We start from the raw sequence: 27,285 nt of genomic DNA on the forward strand, positions 1-27,285 counted from the left end.
TTTGGGCATGCATGGATGCGTTGACAAGCTCCCTAGTCACACGCACTATCTTCTTGCGAGGCATAAATCCAGTCAGCTAATGGATGACTTCTCAAATCTCGGCGGTACAAGAAGCATGGGAATAATATTGAAGTTGGCAAGAGTACTTGTATCCCTTCTTACAAATGTTGCTCACCAACGAATTCATGGAGGATGTTCTCATGAGGGGAAGGAAGGAGAGAAGTATTTTGTTGATGTTTTGCTTGATGTACCGGGAAATGGGAGAGTTCGTGGGCGTATGTATACATTTGATACAGGTGGGGATACCTCGCCAAAGCTTTTGTTCGCCACACTCTTCGTTTTGTCGTGGTTTCCACCTTGAGGACAATGTGAATTTTAACCGTGGGGGAGTTGATACGAGTATATCTACAAGATATTCTCATATCTCTATTATTTTATATATTATTGATTTAGCATATATTTCCTATTTCTTGATCACTAAGTTATGTTATTAGGGAGTATTATAAATATGAGCATTTGTTATCTTTTGAATCATTCATTGAAGAAATACAATCTATCTTTTTTATTCATCTTTTACTTTTAGTTATTTACTTTCACTGCAAATTCATCTCGCCAAACCCTAATTGGCCGAGAAATCTAGGCTGCTCGACGGGGAAACCCCGCGAACGAACCTAACCCTTTTCCGGCGACTTCGCGCTGCCGAAACCGATACGAGTATCATCGTATCACAGTGGCAGATGCAGTTGACCACCTCGCCATGGGCGGACGCAGTAAAGGGAAGGGGAGGGCTTAAGCCCTTCCCCAAATTCTTATTTTTATGTTTTCTCTACTTCTAAAATTTGTAATTATTTTTAAAACGGTCATTAGCCCTCACCAAATTTAGGTGATTGAAGAGTAAATCATCAGAAATTGAGTAAGAAGAGGGGCTGAACTGAATATTTGTAGCGGTAGAAAGAAAGAACAATGACAGTTGTGTCTTATTGAGGAAGAGACTTAATTTTAAAAAATTAAAATATAATATTATTTTATTAATAAAGCACCGGCTGCATTAAATGATTCCACTTATTAGCTTATTATTTTAAATTAAAAGTCCAACTGAAAATTCAAATGTATTTTTAATAAAACTGATGCTTTAAAAAGTTCATCGTATTAAATTAATCTTTTTATTTAGGAGTGCACACTAATTTATGGAAACATTTCCTATTTCACTCTTACCTTTATAATTTATGAGTTCTATTATTTATTACTCTCTTCGTCCAATTTTAAGAGTATCGGTCACTTTTTACGCACTCGTTTTACAAAAGTGATAATTCTCTCAACATTATTTTCTCTCGTACTTTACCATTTCTCTACTTTAATTATTTATTATCGTTTTTTATAAAATGGGTTCGCAAAAGTGACGGGAAACTGAGGGAGTATATTATTTTATATTTTTTTCTCATTCTCTTACTTTATTAATTATGTATTAAAATTTATACCATTCTCAAATTGCCTATTTTATTGTGGATGGAGAGAATATAGTATAGCCCCTACTATCGAAAATTTCTGCGTCCGCCCCTGCACCTCGCACCACGACGGTAATAAAATTGTTTATGTTGGATTGAAATTAATTAACTAGTACTAGTAGTAATAGTATTTAATTTTATTGTTGATGATTGATGATTGATGAAGTACTACTATTTTTTTCACTTTTACTACCATATTTTACTACTATTGAAACAGATATGCATATGTCCCAATCACCCCTTCTTTAGTCTCGTCTATAAAACAAAACCACACATTCATGTATCCATAAACAGTATTCCACTTATAAAAAATTCGAAACAATGGCAGATGCAGATGACCACCCCTCACCACGACGGTAATAAAAAGTTTTATGTTGGATTAAAATTAATTAAATAGTACTAGTAGTATTTAATTTTATTGTTGATGATTGACGAAGTACTACCATATTTTCCTTTTACTATATTTTACTACTATTTCAGATATGCTTTGGTTAGCGGCGCCAACAGAGGAATTGGGTTGGAAATATGCAGGCAGTTAGCATCGAAAGGAATGGTGGTGATATTAGCAGCAAGAGATGAAAAAAGAGGGCTTGAAGCTCGAGAAAGTCTGAAGGAATTGGGTAATGTGGTTTTTCATCAACTAGATGTTGCCGATGCTGCTAGTGTTGCTGCTGTTGCTGATTTCGTAAGAAGTGAATTCGGAAGGCTAGATATTCTGGTATGGAATCAATTTTGTCGGAAATCCAGCATAAATGTTCAGATATCAACAGAGTTTTGAGATTTACTGACACGATTTCCTCTTGATACAGGTGAATAATGCTGCAAGTTTAGGACTAAAGATTGATGGAGATGTGTTGGTTCTTCATGAGCAATTCGAGGCAGATGTTGCTTCAGTTTCATCTGGAGAGGTTATATTACACTTTATATTCATGTCAATTGTAGGAAAGAAATGAGACAGTAACATCTACTCCTACTACATTCAATTGTAGGACTGAAAATTCTCTTGTTCATTGATTTTATGTGTTTATTCGTCATCTAATTTTTCACGGAAAATCCAATTCTCACTAGGTCTCTCTCAACAGAGAGGGGGGAAGAAAAAACTAATGAGAATATATGACATATTGATATTCATATACTCTAATGTAGAAGGATAATTATTGTAATTTTATATTTTCTTACTTAAGTAGAAGGGATAAAGTAGTAAGTAGAGAGTGTGTAAAAAATGATGTCGCATCAGGTATATACTTGAAATGAATTTGTTGGAAATTTTGATATATACCATGATTTTTAATTATATTATATTTTATTGGGATTTGTCAGAGTCTGTAAATATATTTTAGTGTATTTATTTGTTCATGACCGAGTAAAAATGAATGAACAAGTAATACTAGTACTAAGTACTCCTGTTACTTGAAATGTACACTATTAGGGTGTGTTCACTTTCCATTTTATATATTCAACAGATTTATATCAAGGTCATAATTGAATGGGGATGGCCCACAGAAACGTTTCTACTATTTGATGTTTAGTTTGCATGAAATAACACCAGATTTGGTAATGTAAATAATATTTTTTAAAGATTCCTAGTAAACATTGACTAAAAAGCCCTCACTCTTCCATCTTAAAGATTCCTAGTAGACATTGAAAATAGGGGGTTATAGAAGGTATTTTGCCTGCAATTCTTGATTCAATTTCCAATGCAGTTTCAATTAACACCAATTTTGCAAGAATTCAAAACTGATTATCTCAGCAAGGAACAGTGAGGGCCGACGTTATTTCTAGGGCCAACAAGAATTATTTCTCAGAAAGTGAACACTTGTTAATTCCAAGAATTGAGGCCTTAACTTGCTATAACCAGGAAACTGAACACACCCTTAATATTAAATGTCACATATTGTAATTTTGTGTTTACCGTAATTTATTTAAGTTGCAGCTACAAGAATTGGTGCATCCGAAAGCAAAGGGAACACTTATGGAGACATTGGAGTGGGCACAAGAATGCGTCAACACAAACTACTATGGTTTAAAAAGAGTAACCGAAGCCCTCATTCCTCTCTTGCAGCTATCTGAATCACCAACAATTGTCAATGTCTCCTCCACATTAGGGAGCTTAGTGGTACACTTTCAAACTCCATTTCTGGTCTAATTCATCATATATAGTATTTGATTTCTGTTAAGAGTATGAAGCATGAAAATAGAATCACTCCATTATTTACTAGTATGTACTATATATTTTAATTAAGACTATGTACATTGTTTATGTATAGAGCTGATGTAGATGTACTACATTATATCGAACTGGCTAAATAATTCTTATTTCCGTCTCTCTTATATTCGTGTTTTATTTGGTAACAGCTTCAGCCCAATGAATGGGTAAAAGGTGTTTTGAGCAGTGTAGATGGGCTCAAGGAAGAGAGAATAGATGAAGTTGTGCAAGAATATCTCAAAAACTTCAAAGAGGGTTCATTGAGAGAGAACAAGTGGCCTCTTCACATTTCAGCCTACAAAGTGTCCAAGGCAGCTGTGAATGCCTACACTCGGCTAATGGCCAAAAAACACAAGGCTTTCTACATCAATTCCGTGTGCCCCGGTTACACAAGAACGGAACTTACCTACAATCTTGGTTTACTTACCGATACCGAAGGTGCAGAGGCTCCGGTGAAGCTGGCCCTAGCGCCAGAGGGAGGCCCCTCCGGCTCCATCTTCCGCCAGGCGGAAGTCTTGTCATTGTTCTAGACGTACTAGTCCCTTATTGTTATTGTTATTTTACTTTGAATTTAATAGGAGTAACACTTTGAGTGTTATTATACTCTGAAATAACTACTTAATTAGTATAATACTCTTATGAATGGCTGTGTGATATGATATCAAAACTCACTAGATGTAACATATGTCTAGGGCTATTTGCTGTTTCAAATATGAAATTTTGGTAAAGACTCTGTTCAACACTAAATCTGTTTATTCAATAATGTTTGAATTATTAATTGAAACCACAATACATTATCTAATAAGTCCCAGGGCCATTTTCCGATGCTCAAATGTCGTTTTGTTAGTTACTAAGTAAAATTGGCGACGGCCGACTAGAATTTTATTTGGCCAAAATTTACTGTATTATTTTTTCGACAATTTGCTTAGTAAGTAAATTATGAGACTAAAATTTGTAAATATCCTCATATTTTAATTAATTACTCTTTCAATAATTTGCTTTTAGAAGTAGTTATGAGAATTTGACTAAAATTTGTAACTATCATATTTTTTTTAATAGTATTGGCACATATCTAGTTAATTAAAAACAATTGTTGTGTGGACTGTAGGTAAGGGCGTGTATCCCTCTATCACATAACTCAAGTTGGACCGAATAGTCATAGGCAGGCAGAGCTATGCAGAGCTATGAAAAATTGTGACTATTTTTTCTTTAGGATTATTGCTACTAAAAGATCTAAGACTTTTTCATCTCTGGTGGCGTGTTGTAATATTAATAAGCAATAAAAGATCTAAGACTTTTTCATCTCTGGTTAGGGGTGGCACGGTACGGTATATCGCACTCAAAATGTCATACCGCATACCGTACCGCAAATTGTGGTATGAGAAAATATCATACCTATACCTTACCGAATTTTTCGGTATACCTCATTGCGGTATACCGCAAAATTCGGTATGATTATTTTCGATACCGTTACCATATCGTCTATGCGGTATACCATACCGTATTGCGGAATACCGTACTTTTACATTATACCGAAATAAGGTATGACATATCGAGTACGGTATACCGAAATAAGGTATGACATACCGTAATACCGGTGTTTCATACCAAAAAAATTCTATTATAGCCAAATATTTAAAATAAAATTTCACTTATTTAAATAATTTCCAAAAGATTAAAACTACACCATAATCAAATCTATACAGTGGACTTGATTTGCATCTTCGCATATGTATGTTTGGGGTTGGGGGCGGTTGAACTAAAATATGAAAGTATGGTTAGAGAATTTAACATATTAACTATTTTTTATATAAATTTTAAATACAACATATATATCAAATTTTTGGCAAATATCGTAAATGCGGTATATTGCGGTATACCGCGGTATAGGAAAATCTATACCTTTACCGTACCGATAGATATCGGTACGGTATCATACCGTACCGCAACTTGCGGTATACCGCAAATTCGGTATTTTCGGTATTTTTTTCGGTACGATAAGTGCGGTATTTCGGTATTACGGTATATTTTGCCAGCCCTATCTCTGGTGGCTTGTTGTAATACTAATAGTCTAATATCACAATATAAAGATAGCACATCTTGTTTGAACTATCACAATTACATTCTTTCATTTCATACACAAAAAAAACAAAAAAGGGAAAAACAATGGCAGATGCAGCTGTCCAACCTGCAAAGCAAAGGTAATTAAGATTTTGTTCAATGAAAATAAATTATGACTAAAGTCTGTCTTTTTTCTCAAAAATTGGGCCCTCACAATGTATTTTGGCCTGTCCATATAGTGCCAAAATTACATTAGAGACATATTACATCCTACTATTATCTTATCTATCGAACTGAATGTTACCATAATATACAGGTATGCATTGATCACAGGAGCAAACAAAGGAATCGGGTTCGAAATATGCAGGAAGTTAGCTTCGAAAGGGATGGTGGTGATTTTAGCAGCAAGAGATGAAAAGAGAGGCATTGAAGCAAGAGAAAAGCTTAAAGAATTAGATAATGATGTGGTTTTTCATCAGCTCGATGTTGCTGATCCTGCTAGCGTTGCTGCTGTTTTCGAGTTCATCAAATCAAGATTCGGAAGGCTCGATATTTTGGTACCAACAACGATCCAATCAATACGATCATTACTAATGTTGTTGATTTTTTTGAAGTATGATACTGGATCAATGGTGTGCAGGTGAATAATGCAGGAAATCGTGGGGTAGATGTTGATGGTGATGTTTCACTTCTTGAAGAGTATATTGCGGCTGACTGCGCCTTTTTCGTTGCTGGTGGACAGGTTAGTAATTGTCGGAAAAGTAAGGATAATAGACGTTTAAATCACGAATTCTGACCACCTCAATAAGATTTGAAAACAGAATTATTAATCACAAAGATCCAACTTTTTATGATTCATTCATTCATGTGCATGAAAAAATCAGAATATTTGTTACTAGCTCCTTGTTAGTGATGTTGAAACTATGTGATTTAATTTTATTAAGTTTATGATTTAAATGTGTATTATTGATGTGCAGGCGGAGCCGTTTCGTCCGAAAGCAGAGGGGAAGCTTGTGGAGACATGGAAGGGAGCGGAAGAATGCATGAAGACAAACTACTATGGTGCAAAAAGAGTGACAAAAGCACTGATTCCACTTCTGCTACTCTCTGATTCACCAAGAATCGTTAATGTCTCCTCCATGTTAGGATGCTTACTGGTATGGTAATCTTCTTCTCACTTCATAATAACTGTTTCACATTAATTAATAATGGAGTAAAAAGGAATATGCGTAATTAGATTACTCGATCGACATAACAATTTCCGTTAAGAGTCCACTTTCATTTTTTTACCATAAATAGAAATTAGTTCTCATATTCCATTAATTCATTAAACTTACATTTTATAACAAAGCTAATAAGTAGTAGTACTACTAGTATATAAAAGTGAGACTCATAATATTCAACTAATTTTTTCTAACTCATTTTTCTTCATATTTCTTAACAAATATGAACTTTTAATGGGGGACGGAGGGAGCAATTGATACGACGATATTAATACGTGGCTGGGAAATTGTACTCCATGATTGATGACTGATCATGATCTTATATATCTTCTTCAGCTTCAGCCGAACGAGTGGGCAAAGGGGGTGTTGAGCAGCAAAGAGGGGTTAACTGAAGAAAGAGTAGATGAAGTTGTGCAAGAATTCATCAACGATTTGAAAGAGAATAAAGTAGAAGAGAAGCAGTGGCCTCCTCACCTTGCAGCCTACAAAGTGTCGAAAGCGGCTCTCAACGCTTACACTTGGCTTGCAGCTCAACAACACCCGCGCTTCCTCATCAACGCTGTGTGTCCCGGTTTTGCTAGGACGGATATTACATACAATCAAGGCCAGCTGAGTGAAGCCGAAGCCGCTGAGGCTCCGGTGAAGATGGCGTTGCTGCCCGATGGAGGGCCGTCGGGCAGCTTCTTTCATCGATCGGAGGCCTTGTCTTTGTGATTTCTATCTTGTGTTGATTTCATATATACATATACTAGTTTACTTGTATCACTTAGAGCTTATTACACTATTTCCTTTCCATAGTAAATATATATATATATATATATAGGGGAGCGTTATTCTCCTTTTCACATCTTAGATCCTTTTTCCTTCTTAATATTACGCGTTAGATCTAAGGCATCAACGGATCAAATTGATTCTATAAAACTGGTTCCGTGTTGCATTATAGAAGGTGGTTGTATGCATTACAGGGTTATTATTGACATTTGACGGAAAAGTAACTGCCACATTTTGGTCTCTGCGAATAATGCACCACATGGTCACGAGTAATGCATATAATTGACTATATAATGCACAATATGTGAACTGCAATGCATACGAATAAGATGTACCATGTTATGATGTTTGGACACACGTTTCTTGTTTCCCCTAAGGGTTTAATAAGCTTAGGGGCTAGGGTATAGTACGTAGACAAGTATGTAATCTTCACATGGTAACGAGTAATGCATATAATTGACTATATAATGCACAATTTGTGAACTGCAATGCATACGAACAAGATGTGTTGTGTTATGATGTTTGACACACGTTTCTTGTTTCCCCTAAGGGTTTAATAAGCTTAGGGGCTAGGGTATAGTACGTACGCATTAATAACAAATTATAAAACGATACGAATAATTCACCAAATTGTCACGAGTAATGGATGTTATTAACTATATAATGCACAATATGTGAACTGCAATGCATACGAATAAGATGTACCATGTTATGATGTTTGACACACGTTTCTTGTTTCGCTAAGGGTTTAATAAGCTTAGGGGCTAGGGTATAGTACGTAGACATTACTAACAAATTGTTGTTATTGGAATATACGTATGTGCATTATTTGGTTTAGGTAGTGCATTATGTAGCTGTTAATTGTCAATATCTCAGTATATTATGCATTATTAGAGGTATTGTGTATATGGGTTAATCAACAGATTGAAGATTACATACGTGTATTTAGTAATGTCTACGTACTATACCCTAGCCCCTAAGCTTATTAAACCCTTAGGGGAAACAAGAAACGTGTGTCAAACATCATAACATGGTACATCTTATTCGTATGCATTGCAGTTCACATATTGTGCATTATATAGTTAATAACATCCATTACTCGTGACAATTTGGTGAATTATTCGTATCGTTTTATAATTTGTTATTAATGCGTACGTACTATACCCTAGCCCCTAAGCTTATTAAACCCTTAGGGGAAACAAGAAACGTGTGTCAAACATAATAACACAGCACATCTTGTTCGTATGCATTGCAGTTCACAAATTGTGCATTATATAGTCAATTATATGCATTACTCGTTACCATGTGAAGATTACATACATGTCCACGTACTATACCCTAGCCCCTAAGCTTATTAAATCCTTAGGGGAAACAAGAAACGTGTGTCAAACATCATAACACAGCACATCTTGTTCGTATGCATTGCAGTTCACATATTGTGCATTATATAGGCATTTATATGCATTACTCGTGACCATGTGGTGCATTATTCGTAGCGGTTTCCAGCCTAGATTAGATTACTATTGTACCCTCATAATGCACAAAATAGGACAAATAATGCAACACGGGATTAATTACCCAATGTTGATCTTGACCGTCCATTTCTCTAATCTAATGGCTGATATTAAGAATGAAAAAAGAGGAAATATAGGAAAAGGAAATGAATACATCCCTATATATATATATATATATATATATATATATATATATATATATATATATAGGGGTGTGATAAAATACAAACTCTCTAAAATACAAACTATACAAACTTTAATCATACTCACTTAATACAATTAATCAACGGTTAATATAAGAGATTTTTCTAATGTCAACATTTTGACATCGAAAAATCAGAATTTGGACACCCCCGTCGACAGAATTTGTACACTCCGTACATCCCCCGATGACATAATTTGTACATTCCGTTGACATCGACCCCCGGTGACAGAATTTGTACAGTCCGTTGACATAATTTGTACACTCCGGTGACAGAATTTGTACACTCCGGTGACATAGTTTGTATAGTTTGTATTTTAGAGAGTTTGTATTTGATCACACCTATACATATATATATATATATATATATATATATATATGGGTTTACTACATTGTGAGTAGTGTTATTTGAACGTATTGAAAATATTATTGTTAGTATATACTCTTATATATATATACTATTCCACGAGTTAAGTTTAGTACACTCTCCATCCATCCGATAATAACACGTGTTCCATTTTTCTATTTCGGTCTATCTATTTAGATAGAGCATATTCAAATAACCTTTTAAGTACAGTATATATTTAGTTAATATATATAGGGATGTATTCATTTCCTTTTTTCATATTTCCTCCTATTTCCTTCTTGATCTCAGCCGTTGATTGTCTCCATCTTGTGGGCGAAAATATTCAATAAAACCAGTACATTTTATTCAATTAAATGCGTGGAAGGTCATAATAGGGAAACATTAAGTTGGTGGTTATGAAAACTTCCTTGATTTCCTCCCTTGAAGATCTGCAATTTTCGTTTTAGTTTTTACACGTTGAAATTCTAGCCTATTGGTTACCGGATCCTCGGTATTTCAATCGTTTATCACCGGCGTTGTAGCAATCGTTGTTCTCTCAATAATGGAAGAAGGTAATGCAAGCATTTTTGCTCCGTATGCGTGTATTTGTTTATGTATCGGAGGTCTCTATACCAATTCAGATCAGTCCTTGTATTTGCTACTTATTGAGCATGTATGTCGAGTATTGTGAAATCATGTTTAAACATGATGTCCAGTTTTGATTTGTTGCCGTTTAGGGTTCATGTTATGTTATAGGGTTGCCCAATTCTGGGGGCTAGGGGCGTAGTATAGGGTGAGAGACAAAACTTCTCTGAAGGCCCGAGATTATGTATCATTCCTTTTGGGTTTAGATAACGGCGTGGCTAGTGTACTAGTTTTAATCGGTATAAACAATGCACCAAATGAGAATGGATAATGAATTTTATTGACTATATAATGCGTACTTTGGGAACTGCAATGTATAGGATAGAGTAAATAATGAGTGAACGTGATTATGAATCATTCGTTCGGGGGTTGGGTTTAGCTTTCGGCGTGGCTAGGGTAGTAGTTTAAAACGATACAAATAATGCACCAAGTGATGATGGATAATGAATTGTATTGAGTATATAATGCATAATTCGTGTTCGGCAATGTATAGGTTGGAGGAAACAATGACTACCCGCGAGTACGAATCATACCTTTTTGGCGTTAACCGGATACATATAATGCACCAAATGATTATGCATAATGATATCTATTGTCTGTATAATGCATAATACGTTGGAGGACTTAATGAAGGAGTGCGAGTATGCCTCATTCCTTTAGGGTTTAGATGTGTCGTGTTTCGATGTTTGGCACACGTTTCTTGTTTACCCTAAGGATTTAATAAGCATAGGGGCTTGGGTATAGTACGTACACATTAATAACAACGTTTTAAAATAGCGCATGTCTGACCTATATATAAATCACGTATTTTTGTAATTTACATATTTTACAGAACAAAGTTATGAAAAAGGTGCATTACTTGTCAGAACATTAGAATGCTGCATTGTACATTTTTGCTAACCCCTTTTTTGCTTTTCTGTATAGTGAGTGTTGTTCCTGAATGTTCTCTGGAGCTGAAGCCTCATGTAGGACTGAAATTCCAATCCTTGGAATTCGCTTTTGCTTTATACGAGGTATATGCCCGCGCAGTTGGCTTTGATACGCGCAAACAAGCGATGAGGAAGGTGGATGATGTCACAACCTGGTATCTCGTTGTATGCAATAGGGAAGGAAAGAAGAAGTCGGACGAAGATGACCAGCTGAATGTCCTGTCTGGTTTCAGTATCAAGCGCAGGAAGTTGTCTAAGCGTTGTGGTTGTAAGGCTAGTATATCTTTCAATCAGTAGTAATGCAGTTGTAGACTACAATAATGCACGGGGTAAAGTACAAATTTAAGCGCTATAAGGTATACTAGATGAATTTAAGCACTAAGCACAAAATCCAAATGTAAAGCTCAAGTGATGCACAAACCTATCATACACTTGTTCTAGCATTTAAAGATCAAACATTTCACTCCAAGATATCACAATTCAACACTCCACACCAACAAATCACTCCCAAGATCCAATTAATCAAACATATAACAATTCACACCTCGCTCGAACACAATCTCACAACTTTTTCTAAAAATTCAACTCATCTCAATCACAAGTTTCAACAACAACCAAGTTCAAAGTACATTATCCAAAAAAGGCCACAAATCAACTCATTCAAGTCCTCATTCCACAATGAATTCAAGAATTAACACCAAAACAAACCAAACAAACAACACATCCTAAAAAATCCTCAAAAACCCACAACTATGCACAAATTCATCATTTTCTTGCATAAATCACTCAATAGTCAACAATAATTCATGGGTAAAGAAGATAAGAGGGAAAAATTCATACCTTTCGGGTTTAATTGAAGTGGAAATCAAAAATTAGCTTCTGGCCCTGTTCTTACCAAAATTCACCGATTAATCGGTTAAAAATGTATAAAAGAGAGAGTAGGAGAGAGATTAGAGTGTAGAAGTTAGATTGGAAGAGGGGAATTGGGAGGAATTTGCCAGAATTCGGATTTGGGAGACTAGAGTTCGCGAGAGAGGAGGCACCTGGTTTTCTGTCGGGTGATTCCGCGATGGCAGCTATATATGCGCTAAAAAACACCCGACCAAGTGATCTGGAAATTAGAAAACACCCGGTCGGGTTTCTTCTCTGGACTCCGACCGCTTCCTCAAAACACTCGACCGGGTTTTCTATCTCGGCATAAACACCCGGCCGGGTTTCTTCTCTGGACTCCAACCCATTTTTTTCCGTTCCTTCCGTTTTCACCCATCCAAGCCTATTTTCCTATTCCAACACACTAAAACAAAAACAAACCCAACCTGAAAGTATTCGGGCTCGTTAAAAACACCAAAACAAACACTAAGAAAACTCCTAAAAATGAGAGAAAAACACATTGACTCAAATAAAATAAACTCTAAACTTGTACCAACTAGGGGTTGCCTCCCCATAGCGCAATTGTTTAGCGTCGTTTGCCCGACGGTCTTCAAGCTTAGCACCTATTTTCCAACCTTACTCGGATAATGTCATCGTCTTTGCTTTAGCGGCCAAATAGAGCTTGTATAGCCGCTTCTTCCACCAAGTGGGCTTCACATATTCCCCAACAACACTTCCTTTAGATCCTCAATTTGCCAATTTGGCCACCTTCTTCTTTTTCTCCCCCGAACTATGTTCCTCCTCAAGCTTAAACAACTATTTGGGGATAGATATCTCCTCCAAAGGCTTATCAACCTCATCATCTTTAGCTTTCTCATGTGCCACTTGTATCATCTTGCAATCTTCAACTTTCAAGAGCATCTCTTCCACTCTCTTAGACTCTTCCACCTCATGACGTTTCATCTTGTCCAACATAGAGAGGATAGTCGTCTTGTTTCCATTCCTAAGGGTGAGTTCTCCCTTAGTGACATCAATTAGAGCTTTCCCGGTTGCAAGGAATGACCTTCCAAGGATGAGACGGACATTTGGATCTTCCTTCATGTCCAAAACAACAAAGTCCACGGGGAAGATGAAATCATTCACCCTCACTAAGACATTCTCAAGGACTCCATTGGGGAACTTGATGGATTTGTCCGCCATTTGAAGGGTAATGGTGGTTGGCTTCAAGACACTAAACTTCAACTTCCGGAAGAAGCTTAAGGGCATGAGATTTATGCTTGCCCCCAAGTCACACAAGGCTTTAGTTTGCTTATCATTTCCTATCACACAAGAAATGTTAAAGCTCTTCGGATCTTTCATCTTTGTCGGCATCTTTTGTTGGATGATTGCACTACAATTCTCGGTCAGCTCACGGTTTCATAATCAACCAACTTCTTCTTCTTGGACATTATCTCCTTTAAGAGCTTGAGGTATTCGGGCATTTGTTGGAGAGCCTCAGTACTTGAAGATCTCAAGGAACTTAGCAAACTTCTCATCCAACTTCTTCTTTTGCACCACTTGAGGAAAAGGAATTTTGACTTCTTTTGGCTTTGTTGGAACAATTGCCTCGAGTTGAACCTCGGATGGCATAATAGGTGATTCCACCCCTATCTCCTCTTCTTATTTCCCTTCGGGCACTTCTTTAGCTTCCACCTCGGGCATAGGAGGACTCTCATAGCTCGTCCCACTTCTCAAGTAGATTGCCTTGCAATCTTTTGGATTTGGAATTGTAGTGCTTGAGAATTGTCCCGGTTGATGTATTTGTCCCACGGCTTGGGCAATTTGACTCACTTGGTGCTCTAAGGCTCCCAATCTTGTGGTGACCTCCACTACCGCGGTTTCCACTTTATTAATCCTCATGGTGGAGTGTGTCATGATCCCATCGGTCTTCTCCATGAATGCTTTCAAAAGCTCATTGGTGACATCACTCGAAGATTTTAAAGTGCCGGGTACATTGGCCGTCCCACTTGGTGCTCCAAATCCGGGAGGTGGAGTTGGTTAGGTAGCATTACTCGGATTCCCATATGAGAGGTTTGGATGCGCGTTGAAAGGTGGGCGGTAGTCTTGATAATTACCACCCCATTGTTAGGGTGATAATTGTTGAAATTTCTTTGGTTTCCTCCTTGATGGATGTAATTCACATCTTCAACGGTCGGTTGAGGTTCTCCCATGGGTGCCACCCCCACACTAAGGCTATCCACCTTTTGATTCAACATCATCATTTTAAAGTACCGCATCCACGACCGAAGCTACCTGCATTGAACCATCTCGGCCCGAGCTCCAACCCTTGCTAGTATAGGCAAACCTTTGAAGCATCTTCTTGCACTCATCGACTCCCTTGTCCAAGAATGATCCCCCCGAGCCAAAGTCTAATTGACTCTTGATAAACTCCGAGCATCCATTGTAGAAGAGGCTCACTTGATGGCCCGGAGATAGCCCATGGTTGGGGCACTTCTTCAACAAAGCGTTGAATCTCTCCCATGCTTCAAACATGGACTCTTGGCTCTTCATACTAAAGTAAGAGATCTTCGCTTGAAGGTTGAGAGTGGAGCTAAGAGGAAAGAACCTATCCAAGAACTTTTGGGCTAAGTCGTCCCAACTTGTAACCGAGCCCGACTCAAGGTTATCAAACTAATCTCTAGCATATCCCGATAATGAGAATGAGAATAGCCTAAGCTTGATTGTATCGTCGGGAACCCCATTAAGCTTAGTTGTATTGGCAATCTCCAAGAATTTAGCTAGGTGCCTATTAGGATCCCCCGTGGGCCTTCCCAAGAAAACACGTTGCTCCACAAATTGAATCAATGTCGTCTTCAACTCAAAATTATTGGCATTTACCCTTGTATCATAAGGTGGAATTGGGATATGGACATTCCCAAATGCATCTCTAACCGGTGCTTCTCTCCTCCTTTCCTCCTCTATTTCCCTTCTCATCTCCGCCATTTCTTGTTGTAGTTGGAGAATGATTTGGTCTTGATTCAATGGAGGGGGAACTCCCCCATTGTTTCCATGTGAATTTTCCATTGGCTCAACTAGATGTTGAGCTCGTGCTCTCCTCCTTTGTCGTCTTCTCCTTCTATTGGTGGCTTCTATTTCCAAGTCAATCGACTCAAGGGGTGGACGCCTTGAGCGCGTGAGCATACACACCTACACAACACAAGAGAAGAACAAAGGGAAGTTAGAACTAAATAAGAAAATTAAACTAAATAAAGCAAGTAAAATGTCTAAACTAGTATTCTCAATCTTGTCACAATATCAAACACAAAAGCAAATTTAGTCCCCGGCAACGGCGCCTAAAACTGGCTCATGCTAATTTTGCATTAAAAAGCGTCACCCACAAGTGTACGGGCTAAATAGCATATGGTAAGCTAAAATTATCGATCCTCGAAAACTAAAAGCCGGTTTGAGTATTACGATGCAACTTTGAACACTATTTAGACTACTAAAAGGGGGTTTTGGTTTTCTATAACTAAGATAAAAAAACAATTAATCAAGTAAAGACAAATAACTAAGCAAGACAAACAAAGGATGGTTTTTCACACAAATTTGGAAAGGTAGGGATATGGATCCGTTAATATGGATCACGGGTTTCACCTAGGGATCATGCTCATCTATTAGTTCTCATGTGTGGCTAGGAAGGTCGGGTTAATTGGTTAGACCCCCTCTCGGGTGCATCTAACTTGTGGATTAATCCCTAATGTATGAGTCTCCTCCATACAATTCAAGATTAACTCCATATAACAACGGACCCAAGTCCTCTCTCTAGCTCATGCATTTCTCGATTACATGTAACGCACGTAGTTGTTGATTACCTAACCATTCTAATCATGCATCTCTCAATGTCATTAATTAGAACAAGATATATCAAATTGTTAGCTAGGCAATTGGATAATAAGAGCTCAATAATCAACATAAACCAACACAAGAGATAGATAGCATAAATCAAGGATCAACCCATGGATTTCATACAAACATCACCACATCCCTAAAGGAAATCTAGCTACTCATAGTCAAACAAAAGAAAATACAAAAGAAACAAATGAAAACATAATGGAAATGGAAACAAGCACTCCTTATAGGTGGAATTGATGTTGGGGAGAGTCTTCTTCTTCAATCTCTTGAAGATGGTAGCCTCCTTGCCTTCAATCTCTTGATTTCTCTCTTGATTTTGCAGTGTGGGAGGTTAGGGCTCGAATGTGTGAAGTCCTCTTTTATATCCGGAGTGAAAATCAGGGTCAAACGAGTAACAGCTGAAAACACCCGACTGAGTGATCTGCAGGTGGCTGAACACCCGACCGGGTTTTCTCTCTAGATCCCGCAAGTTGTACGAAACACCCGACCGGGTGTTTTGGAAAATGGAAAACACCCGGCCGGGTGAACCTACTGGAATTCTCCTCAAAATTTGCCTCGGCTCGTTCAGTCTGTTTTTCATGCCGTTTCAACCTGTTTTCATCACAAAACTACGACAAACTCATTAACTCACTTAATTAGTGTATATATGGTGAAAACCTATATTAAACACCTTAAATCATCAAAATCACTATCTAATCACTCATAAAACAATCTTAAAGTGTGAGTTTGTCACTGCCCAAGAAACTTCTCATCTATAATGGGAATGAAGGAATAGTATATTATTGATATCGATAGTTGGAAATAATTTGATAGGTGTATTTAAAGTACATTATCCTCAAATTTAAAAACAAGTGGGAATGGGCGATGCATGGAAACGTTTTTGGAAATTGTGAATTTTCATTCTATTAGGAAGAAAAATCAGACTTTTTTAGTTAGGTTGCGTGTAGCGAAAAATCATACACTAATATTTGTAATTCCTCCGTACTTTCCCAAAAAACGACACGAAAAAAAATCAATATAAAAGGCAGCAGAGCTAGATTGAATTTGAAACAACAAACTGGTAATTACAAAGTCTGATTTGAGAGAGAAAATAAAAGGGAAAAACAATGGCAGATGCAGGAAAAGAAAGGTATGCATTGGTCACAGGAGGTAACAAAGGGATTGGGTTGGAAATATGCAGGCAGTTAGCTTCGAAAGGAATAGTGGTGATTTTAGGATCAAGAGATGAAAAGAGAGGCATTGAAGCAAGAGAAAAGCTTAAAGAATTCGATAATGTGGTTTTTCATCAGCTCGATGTTGCTAATCCTGCTAGCGTTGCTGCTGTTTTTGAGTTCATCAAATCAAGATTTGGAAGGCTCGACATTTTGGTAACCAAAACGATTCAATTATTCTTGATTTAAACTTATTTTTATGTTTTAAAAGATAAAATATACTAGTACTCCTACTAATTGATTGGTGTGCAGGTGAATAATGCAGGAATTCGTGGAGTAGATGTGGATGGTGATGCTTCGGTTCTTGAAGAGTATATTTTGGCTGACTGCAGCTTTTTCGAGGCTGGTGGACAGGTTTGTTATTGTTGGAACGTAGACTTTGTGATATTGATTCTAAATGAAATTTGACTAGACTTTGTGATTTAAATTATTCATGTAAAGACGCAGCCATTTCACCCAAAAGCAGAGGGAAAGCTTGTGGAGACATTGAAGGGCGCGGAAGAATGCATGGAAACAAACTACTACGCTGCAAAAAGAGTAACACAAGCCCTCATTCCTCTTCTGCAACTCTCTCATTCACCAAGAATTGTTAATGTCTCCTCCACTTTAGGTTGTTTAGTGGTATGGTAATCTTCTTCACACTTGATAATTGCTCATATATTCATAATACTACATTTTACTATATACTTATGTGTATGTAATTCAGCTTCAGCCGAATGAATGGGCAAAAGGGGTGTTGAGCAGCAAAGAGGGGTTAACTGAAGAAAGAGTAGATGAAGTTGTGCAAGAATTCATCAAAGATTTGAAAGAGAATAAAGTAGAAGAGAAGCAGTGGCCTCCTCACCTTGCAGCCTACAAAGTGTCGAAAGCGGCTCTCAACGCTTACACTTGGCTTGCAGCTCAACAACACCCGCGCTTCCTCATCAACGCTGTGTGTCCCGGTTTTGCTAGGACGGATATTACATACAATCATGGCCCGCTGAGTGAAGCCGAAGCCGCTGAGGCTCCGGTGAAGATGGCGTTGCTGCCCGATGGAGGGCCGTCGGGCACCTTCTTTCATCGATCGGAGGCCTTGTCTTTGTGATTTATTTCGTGTTTATTACACTATTTATTCCATCTATGGGAAGCTACATGAATAAATGGATTTGAGTTGATATTTCCATCTAAAGTGTTATACTATTCGATGAGATATAGATGTTCCGGCAATCATTGTAAACAAAAAAAAAAAAGTTTTACCCCTTTCGTCCCGGATTAAAATGAGACGGTTCTTCTAGGAACAATAATTAAGAAAAAGATGTTTAGCTAGTTAAATTGGATGATAGTAATAAAGTACAAGAGAGAAGAGACTTAATTTTTCCCCCATAAAAAAAGGAAATGAGTCAATTAACATGGGACGTTTAGTAAAGGAAGATGAATCAATCTGTATGTAATTTGGTAAAACTGTTAAAATCATACACAATGGCGGCGATCGAATAAGAAGACGCTTGTCGGGCAGCCACTTGGCTTCTGCTGAGATCTGATTCAGTAGCCTATAATCTTCACTTGCCTTTCCAAATTCAGTTCGAAGAAATGCGATAATTCGGAACACGGAAAACGCATTACTACTAAATAAGCAGCGTTACATCTTTCAATTTAAGAGGAGATGCTAAAGCGAGGTAAATTTCAACCCAAAATTTTGCTCCTTATTCTCCATAGCTGAGACAATGTCATTCCAAATTGTAAGCTCGCTTAGTTGCAGAAAGAGTGTTGGAGAGAAGCATTGCTATGGTCATAGGCCCAACTCCCCCAGGAACCGGGGTGATGGCTGAAGCAATCTTGCTAGCCTCCTCATAACATACGTCTCCAACGAGCCGATATCCACGACTGCAGCTCGTGTCCTGTTGTGCAAAAAAACATGAATTTAGCATGCAAGGAAAAAACTGCAACGAGGAAGGAGATTCCAACAATAGAAGGCAAACCTCAAATGGATTGATTCCAACATCGATGACAACAGCACCAGGCTTGATCCAGCTACCTCTGACCATGTTTGGCTGCCCCACCGCGGTGATTACAATGTCTGCTTCTCTAGTGATAGCCTCAGGATTCTTTGTTCTTGAGTGGACGACTGTAACAGTGGCGTCTTCCCTCTGCAGAGCAAGAAACATTAGATTAAAGTCAAGTTTGATCGAGGTGGTAAGTTTTTTTTTTAAGGTTCTGAGTAGAGTATCATGTTACTTGCAAGAGAAGGGCAGCTGGCATTCCGACAATATTACTCCTGCCTATTACAACGGCCCTCTTTCCCTTGATTGGGACACCATATCTGTGCAACAACTCTATGCATCCTTTGGGCGTACACGGAACAAATAGTGGTTCTCTATCTCTCATTGCCAGGCGGCCAATATTCAGTGGGCTAAATCCATCAACATCTTTCTCAATGCAGACCGCATTCAAAATATTTTGCTCATTCATATTCTGGCAGAAGACACGAGATATAATGATATTTCATAATCAGAAGGTAATAACGAAGAAAAATTATGAACTCTTTTTACATATAGAGCAATCTAAGGAAATGGTTGCTGAGGTTATACTTCATTTACACGACTACAATAATACAAGACATATCTTGTACGACAAGGGTGTCAAGTATGCTTACTGAATTGCATGTGCTGTCAGGAACATCACTAGGAACATCACTAATTTATCTGAGCCAAATCTACTAGAAGAATTTAATATGTACTTAGTTGCTACTATATCAATCATAATTCTCTAACTCTGTGTTAGAAATTTGCATAATTCATGAGGCAAATCAGAGTACAAATCCACAGGAAACATAATATTCAAATTTGGAGGCTTACGGAAGGTAGAGGCAACTGAACAAGGATACCATTAACTGCAGGATCATCGTTGAAGGCTGAGATATGCTGAAGGATTTCTTGCTCTGAGCAGTCTTCAGCTAAGTGTACTTCGTAAGACTTGATCCCAACTGATTCACAGGCTTTTTTCTTGTTGCGTACATAAGTTGCAGAATCCTTCCTCTCTCCAACAAGAATAACAGCCAGTCCAGGAACAACACCGCTAGATTCCTTCATTTTTGATATTTCAGCAGCTATTTCCTCTCTGATCTCTTTCGCAGTGGCTTTTCCATCAATAACCTTAGCAGATACCTCAGTGACCAATGCAGCTGTATAACATCCAATGTGAAATAAGAATGCATTCAAAAGAACAACTACTACATGTGTTCTACAGTTACAAGAAGAAACACAATGCAGTGAATACATAACATCCATCACCAAACACTGCCACCACATGCCTCAATATAAAAAGTAGATACACATTCAAAAGATTTGGGCCAACTTACAAATTGGTGATAAAAAATAGTTCAAGTTAGTAGTCTCTAAACCCTGATGTCGGTAATACATCTAAAACTAACATATAATGTGTCAACTTTAGTGTTATTAGACTACAATGAAATGGTTTAAATAGAGTAAGATATCAGTAAGCCTCTTAAGAATTCTACAAAAAGGAAGCTTGATACTGTACTCAGCTCATTTGCAAATGAATTGACGAAGCTCAATCATACCACATATATAAATTAAAGCAAAGACTGATCATACTTGAGTTATTAAAAAAGGTATTGCTTCACTTGATTGTGTATTATGGCATAATTGCACGACTAACCAAATTCACTATATCATCTCATCACTACTTAATCTCGTTTTTATACAATTACAGTAAAATTCAAGAAAACAAAATCCAACTCGAGGTTCTGAAACACAAACAAGCTATGGCTTTACCATCAAGTCTCCAAGAAGTTAAGCTACCAACTTTGTTTTATTTACCAGCATCCCTCTCCCCAATAGACAACTTCATAAGCCAAAATATGCTCCCCCAACCCCCAATGAAACCCGAAAATTCAGTGCCAAGAGTTTTTCATAAGGAATATTCGATAATCGATCATAAATCGGTCACACGATCACTTCTCAACACAACACAAATGCATAAAGCTCATCCATAAGCAAACTCCAATCCAGGCGCAGATGTAATTGAGCACAACCAATTCAAAAACTAACCAATACGCAAAACTTGAGCAAATATGAGCAGAAAAGCATGCTCTCACCATTTACAACGGACGAATTGCTGCAGGAGGAGTAAGTTTTGATAGCTCTACTCGTTCTGAGGAAGGCCGGAGAACTCCGCGAGGCGCGCACCTGGACGGTGGTTGTAACGAAAACTCGACGTGAGCAGCCATCTGAGGCGGCGGCGGCGGTTCCGAACATAGTGGCGGTGGAGGAGGTGGCGGCGGCGGATGCCATCTTGAGACGGAGGAATTGGAGCTGGAATCTCAGCCCTATGCTTGCTCTTCTGCTTTTGCTTTGATTTATGAATGTGTGAATGTATGAATTAGGGTTCTAGAAGTGATTTAAACGGGAAATTGCAAAAGTAAGGTACTCTGCCTCTTGAGGGTTTCCTCGCTGGAAGTTTAACAAAGGTCGAGGAAGAAGATTTTGAAGAAAACGGCGCCGTTTCATTGCGCTAATTTGTAGCACCAAATTTTAATCTTGGGAATAAGAGCATCCACTATAGGAGGTAAGGGGGCGAACGAAAATCTTGGGCGAGGGTGGGGCGGTCTATAGTGGATCGGACGTCCGCCCCGGGGCGGACAAGAAAAATGGGGCGAGGGTGGGGCGATAGAGGCTTCGCCTCCTACGGGGCGATGGTGGTGGCGGCGGGGCGATCCGGGGCGATCTATAATGAGGCGACGGGCTATGGACGTCCGCCCCGTTTGAGTTTTTATTTTTTTTTTAATTTTTTTCAAAAATTACATCTATAAATACTCCTCCTCCACCATCCATTTTTACACACTTTCACACACTTCATTTTCACACACTTTCCCCGCATTCACTTTCTACACTTTCACTCTAAAAAAATGCACGTTGGAGACGACGAATCCCCCGGCTCGCACGAATCGGGATATGGCGGCAATCCTTCCCAGCCGTCGGGATATGGCGGCGTACCGTCGGGATATGGCGGCTTTCCGTCTCAGCCATGGAGTTGGAATCAACCTCCCCAGCCATGGGCATCGAGTCCAACTCCGCCACCATCTCAGCCTTGGAGGTCTTCTCCCACCCAACCTTTGGCGAGGAATCTGAGCCGCTCGGCGTTTGGAGATTACAGACCCAACCTCGACGCCCTTCACCATGCGCGTCCGGATACCCCTTTCCAATCCAGCAGCTCTCCTTTCACTGAGGCAGATCAAGACGCACTGGATACGATGTTCAATCTACTTAGTTCCGGCATACCGGATGCGCCCGTTGCGACGAGAGTCGGAGAGTCCGAACGCGGTGGCGGTGGCGGTGGCGGTGGAGGATCGGGCAATGTCAGCGGAGCCGGCGGATCGGGCAGCGGCGTCGGCTCCGGTGGCGGTTCGGCCAGCGGCTCTGTTCAAGTCGGAAAAAAAAGTCCATCCACTACACCAAAGCGGAGTCTGTTGCTGTGGCGAGGGCGTGGGATGCCGCCACATCAGACCCCATAGTGGGCACCGATCAGACCGAGTTTAGCTTTTGGAAGCGCGTCGTGCAGGCGTACAACGAGTTCAAACCTCGCGACGCCCTCCCGCGTGACGGGGAACAGCTCCGCAAGAAGTGGTCTAGGATTCTGCCGGCGATCCAGCGGTTCGCGGGCATATACCAGAACAACCTGCTCCATGCGGAGAGTGGCCGAAACGAGGCTGACGGGAATGAACTTTCGATGGAGCAATACCACACGCTCGGCCATCCGAAGTTCACAATGTGGGAGGAGTTTCTAGTTCTCCAGGACTGCCCGAAATTCAAGGCCATCTGTGCCCAAGAGCAGGGTCCGGCGACGAAGCGGATAAGACACAACATTGCCGGGGACTACAGCAGCGGAACCGGCTCGCAATCGTTCGACATGAACGAAGAGCAAGCCGCAGAACCCTCCGCTACACACTCTAGGCGCGCCCGCCCTCCGGGACAACGTGCCTCTATCCGACGCGCTAGAGATGCCGGCGGTTCCTCCCGACGATCGTCGGCGGCTTCTGGATCACGCGCCCCGCAGCCCGCGCCTATACCGGCTTCAAGGGCCCCTTTTTCCAACGAGATCTTGAGGGGTAACGTATATGCGCAGCTGGCGCATGAATTGAATGATGCCTGCAGCAAATACAAGGCGGCAACCGACCCGTACATCAAGAATATATACTCCGACCTCATACGTCGGATCCGGCGCATTCTGCGCTTGGCTAATGAGGGTCCTGGGGCAGCGGCGGCAGCGAGGGAGACGTTGAAGGCGATGGAGAAGGGGATGGAGACGAGGAAGAGGAATCGGACGACGCCACCGATTAGACGGTGGCGGCGTTTTTATTTGTATTTTTTTTACGTTCGTTGTATAATTTTACCTTGCCAATACAACGAATATTCGGTCCCAATTACCTCGTTTTATAATTATTTCAATTCAGCTGATTTAAAATCGAAACGAAAAAATTAAAATAAAAATTGGTTATAAAATTTTGGGGCTATTGGAAGTGTCCGCCTATAGTGAGGCAGTGGAGGAAAAAATTGAGGCTATGGACAAAAAAGTGGGATTGTGGATAAAAAAAGGGGCGGGGCTATTGGAGATCCACTATAATAGATTTGTTTTAGAAATAAAATTACTACTACTAGTAGTCTAGGACTCTAGTGTACTAGAATGATAGTAGTAGATTGCAAAGAACTTCATGAACTTTCTTAAAAAAAATTATTATCTCTCCGACTTATTCAAGATGTTCATCTTTCTTTTTAGTTTATCTCATTTAAGATGTCTATTTTCTATATTTGTAAATAAATTTATCTCTTTTCTCTTCTCACTTAAATACTCCATTCAACTATTATTTTCTCTCTATATTTACTTCACCTAACAATTACTCATAAAATCTCGTGTCACTCAAGAATTGAACATCTTGAGTGGGACGGAGAAAGTATTTTCTTCGTCCATAAAAAATAGTCTCATTTATGGGCGTCACGGATTTTAATGAGTAAGATGAGGAGAAAAGGTAGGTAGAGAGAGTGAAAAAGTGGTTGAAGTATGATAGAAGAGAAAAAATAGATAAAACATGAGATATAAACTTTCCATTTTTAAAAATGGGAGTTTTTTTTAATGCACAACCCAAAATGATAAAATAAGACTTATTTTCGTAGACGTAGGGAGTACTCATATACAGTTCACTAAACAAAATGCACGACTCAACCTAATATATTTGGCACAATATTATAGCTTTCAGATGAAATGGTAAATAGCAATTTTTACACTTTAATTCTAATACATACGTGAACAATGTTTTTGTCTCTCCCTCATATTTCAACTAGTAGTTCTTGATGCAAATTAAATAATTAATTGAGTGTCAATATTTTTACTATATTTTACCACTCAATAAATTATTAACGTATAGTATGTACATATCGATATTCCTCGTAATCGTATTGAATAATGCAGTAATACAAACTACAAGCTCATTGACCTTATAATCAATTAACAAAAAAAGATACTACTACTATGAATTATTATTTGAAAAATGAAAACTGAGTTTCTTGTTTTATGGGGCATACTGGATACAGATATTTTACCACTCGCTAAATTATAAAAATAAATAAAAACACAGTCATACATAGAATTGAATTTGGCTTATGAATAAGACATACACAATTACATTCCTGGAAAATCCCCCACACAAAGTGTGTAATTAATTCGAATTACAACAAATCGAACAACATAACTTGAAAACCTAAACCTAAACCAAAACGTGGAAAAACAACTCAGAAAATCTCGGCTGTATAGTTAATTAATTAATTAATATACCAAAAAAAGAGAGAAGCGCCATCTCTCTATAACTAGTCTTCCGCCTTCTCCTCCTCAGCCTTCTCCTCCTCAGCCTTCTCCTCAGCCTCAGCCTCAGCCTCGGCCTCGGCCTCATCCGGATCCGCCTTTGCCTCCCCGCCATCCTCTTCACCCCCTTCCCCCGCCGCGTCAGCAGCTGCAGCGGCGGCTGCAGCTGCTGCACGGTGCTCTTCGTCGTTCTCGGCCGAGCTCTTCCTGCCAGCCTCGATAACGTGCTGGTAGTTTCCCTTCTCCAAGAAGAGCTGCTGGAAGTGGTGCTTGCAGTAGAGGATCCCGTCGAGAGCGGCGTAGGATGAGTGCGTCAGCGCGCACCCGCCGTGCGCGCACTTGAAGCACGATTTGTGGAACGACTCTCCCTCCAGCCCTATCTGCATTTCCATGAAATAAAATTAGGGTTTCCAAAGAGGGGAAATAAGCCCTAGCTAGAAATGGAAGATCACCTTCTCGAGTGGATACACAGTTTTGCCGCATGCAGGGCATTTATCTTGGGTCCCACAGAACATAGTAGACACTTTGCTTGGTGCCCTTGTCTGCATATTGTCACATGTAGTACGACTATAATTCATGACATTGTTGTTTCATATTCAAGATTTTCGATTTGGGGTTAGCATCAAAGTGACTCAAGTATAAATTTGAGTGAAATGAATTGAAATGGTAAAGAATGGACTCCTATTGCAGGATAGAATGGTAGTTCTGAATTTATGGGTGCATGATTATATCATTATATGTATATAAGTTAATAGTATTTAATAATTATATAATCATAACATGGAATAACAAAATCAAACATTTTGAGGTACTTACCAGGTCCTTCTCATGTTTTCCTGTTTCACATTCATTACAAGAGACAGAAAAAGTAAAATTATCAATAAAAAGGGATATAATCCATAGACAAATGCAATATACTATGTAGAAACTGAATTATCACCAGGTTGAAAATTCTTGCTAAAATTTCCAGACTCCTTAAAGAGCTGTTCAAAATGGGTCTTGCAGTAGAGAACTCCATCCATGGAAGAGTAGTTGCTCATCTACCATAAAAAAATTCAAAATTATGATTAATTATTTGTGTAAATATATTAACAAAATAATCATAACATCATGCACATTAAATAAACCCATAATCAAATGTCTCTTTTTCTCTAACTAATTACCACAAGAGTGCCTTTGCAATGGCTGCATTTGAAGCATGATTTGTGATAAGTTTGTCCATCAGCAGACAACAAATCCACAAAATAAACTGTCTTGTCGCAAGCACTGCATTTGTCCTGAGTTCCAGTGAATGATGATGCCATTCTCTCTCTTTCTGATCAAATTATCGAATCGAAATATTTCTCACTTTTTAATTTCATGCTGTAAAATGGAAAAGATTTCATCCTATTATTGAAGTGACACGTGATTGGATATCAAGTCTTTTGAATTCAATGGAGGATTATGATACAAAAATAAACTGATGGATAATCGACTAAATTGGAAGGAAAATAGGGTTAATGTTTTTTTACTTTGTGTCCATAATTAGATAGTACTAGCCTATGTGAATTGAGGGCCACAGTTTTCGGGAGGGAATTATTTTCATTTTTTCCATTGTTTATTTGATGGTAGTTATGTTAGTTACAAACTTACATATAGAGTTCGCGACTTAAGCGTAGTTTTCCACTCTTCCTCCTATTTTTCATGCAATAAACTCTTAATAATTCTTTGAAAAAAATGGGCTAGGAAATTATTTGTTTCACTGAATTAGATCTCTACACACATGTCTCATTAAAAAAAATTATTCCACGACTTCAATTCCACAGAATTAAACTTGCTAGATTAATTTATAATATAGCTCCAGCCTCCAAGATAAATAAGGGTTGACAGATATGTGGAGTTGATATAAAATCAAAATATTGTTATTATAAAACGCTTGCATTCAACGTATAAAATAAATGCATTCTTATTTAAAATCAAATGCATTGGAAAAATAAATTTTCCGTTTAGATTTGAATTTGGGTCTGTATTCATCAAATAATTTTTTCATGAATCGATTATTGAACAAAGTTTTTAAT

General features: G+C 38.6%; 6 protein-coding genes and 1 non-coding gene across 8 annotated transcripts; 4 read left to right on the forward strand and 3 right to left on the reverse strand.

Moving 5' to 3' along the window:
- Positions 1-1,755: 1,755 nt before the first annotated feature.
- On the forward strand, positions 1,756-4,439 carry LOC121794551 ((-)-isopiperitenone reductase-like). Its single transcript, XM_042192759.1, has 5 exons — positions 1,756-1,861; positions 1,986-2,223; positions 2,315-2,413; positions 3,439-3,621; positions 3,861-4,439. Exons 1-5 carry the CDS (start codon positions 1,827-1,829, stop codon positions 4,239-4,241), a joined length of 936 nt encoding a protein of 311 aa, XP_042048693.1. The 5' UTR covers positions 1,756-1,826; the 3' UTR covers positions 4,242-4,439.
- A 1,377-nt stretch (positions 4,440-5,816) lies between these two features.
- LOC121796498 ((-)-isopiperitenone reductase-like) lies at positions 5,817-7,842 on the forward strand. Its single transcript, XM_042195338.1, has 5 exons — positions 5,817-5,912; positions 6,089-6,329; positions 6,413-6,514; positions 6,750-6,929; positions 7,332-7,842. Exons 1-5 carry the CDS (start codon positions 5,878-5,880, stop codon positions 7,707-7,709), a joined length of 936 nt encoding a protein of 311 aa, XP_042051272.1. The 5' UTR covers positions 5,817-5,877; the 3' UTR covers positions 7,710-7,842.
- Positions 7,843-13,088: 5,246 nt separating this feature from the next.
- Positions 13,089-13,643, reverse strand: LOC121757828. Its single transcript, XM_042153303.1, has one exon. It carries the CDS (start codon positions 13,641-13,643, stop codon positions 13,089-13,091), a length of 555 nt encoding a protein of 184 aa, XP_042009237.1.
- Positions 13,644-14,745: 1,102 nt separating this feature from the next.
- Positions 14,746-14,852, forward strand: LOC121757958. Its single transcript, XR_006041281.1, has one exon. It is a non-coding gene; the product is annotated as a small nucleolar RNA R71 (small nucleolar RNA).
- Positions 14,853-17,229: 2,377 nt separating this feature from the next.
- LOC121796801 ((-)-isopiperitenone reductase-like) lies at positions 17,230-18,534 on the forward strand. Of its 2 annotated transcripts, none has more exons than XM_042195582.1 (4): positions 17,230-17,530; positions 17,627-17,728; positions 17,816-17,995; positions 18,081-18,534. In XM_042195582.1, exons 1-4 carry the CDS (start codon positions 17,270-17,272, stop codon positions 18,456-18,458), a joined length of 921 nt encoding a protein of 306 aa, XP_042051516.1. In that variant the 5' UTR covers positions 17,230-17,269; the 3' UTR covers positions 18,459-18,534. The 2 variants fall into 2 exon arrangements, with proteins under 2 accessions (XP_042051516.1, XP_042051523.1); XM_042195589.1 differs by having other exon boundaries at positions 17,822-17,995.
- A 170-nt stretch (positions 18,535-18,704) lies between these two features.
- On the reverse strand, positions 18,705-21,862 carry LOC121794557 (bifunctional protein FolD 4, chloroplastic-like). The gene is made up of 5 exons (XM_042192771.1): positions 21,471-21,862; positions 20,209-20,534; positions 19,589-19,825; positions 19,333-19,500; positions 18,705-19,251 (listed from the first exon to the last, which is right to left on the reverse strand). Exons 1-5 carry the CDS (start codon positions 21,664-21,666, stop codon positions 19,081-19,083), a joined length of 1,098 nt encoding a protein of 365 aa, XP_042048705.1. The 5' UTR covers positions 21,667-21,862; the 3' UTR covers positions 18,705-19,080.
- A 3,371-nt stretch (positions 21,863-25,233) lies between these two features.
- Positions 25,234-26,532, reverse strand: LOC121757837 (LIM domain-containing protein PLIM2b-like). Its single transcript, XM_042153311.1, has 5 exons — positions 26,392-26,532; positions 26,169-26,268; positions 26,045-26,064; positions 25,681-25,770; positions 25,234-25,608 (listed from the first exon to the last, which is right to left on the reverse strand). The coding sequence occupies exons 1-5, from the start codon at positions 26,530-26,532 to the stop codon at positions 25,234-25,236; spliced, it is 726 nt and encodes a 241-aa protein (XP_042009245.1).
- Positions 26,533-27,285: the final 753 nt, after the last annotated feature.

Source organism: Salvia splendens, chromosome 1 (assembly GCF_004379255.2).
Source record: "Salvia splendens isolate huo1 chromosome 1, SspV2, whole genome shotgun sequence".
In the NCBI taxonomy this organism is placed as follows: domain Eukaryota; kingdom Viridiplantae; phylum Streptophyta; class Magnoliopsida; order Lamiales; family Lamiaceae; genus Salvia; species Salvia splendens.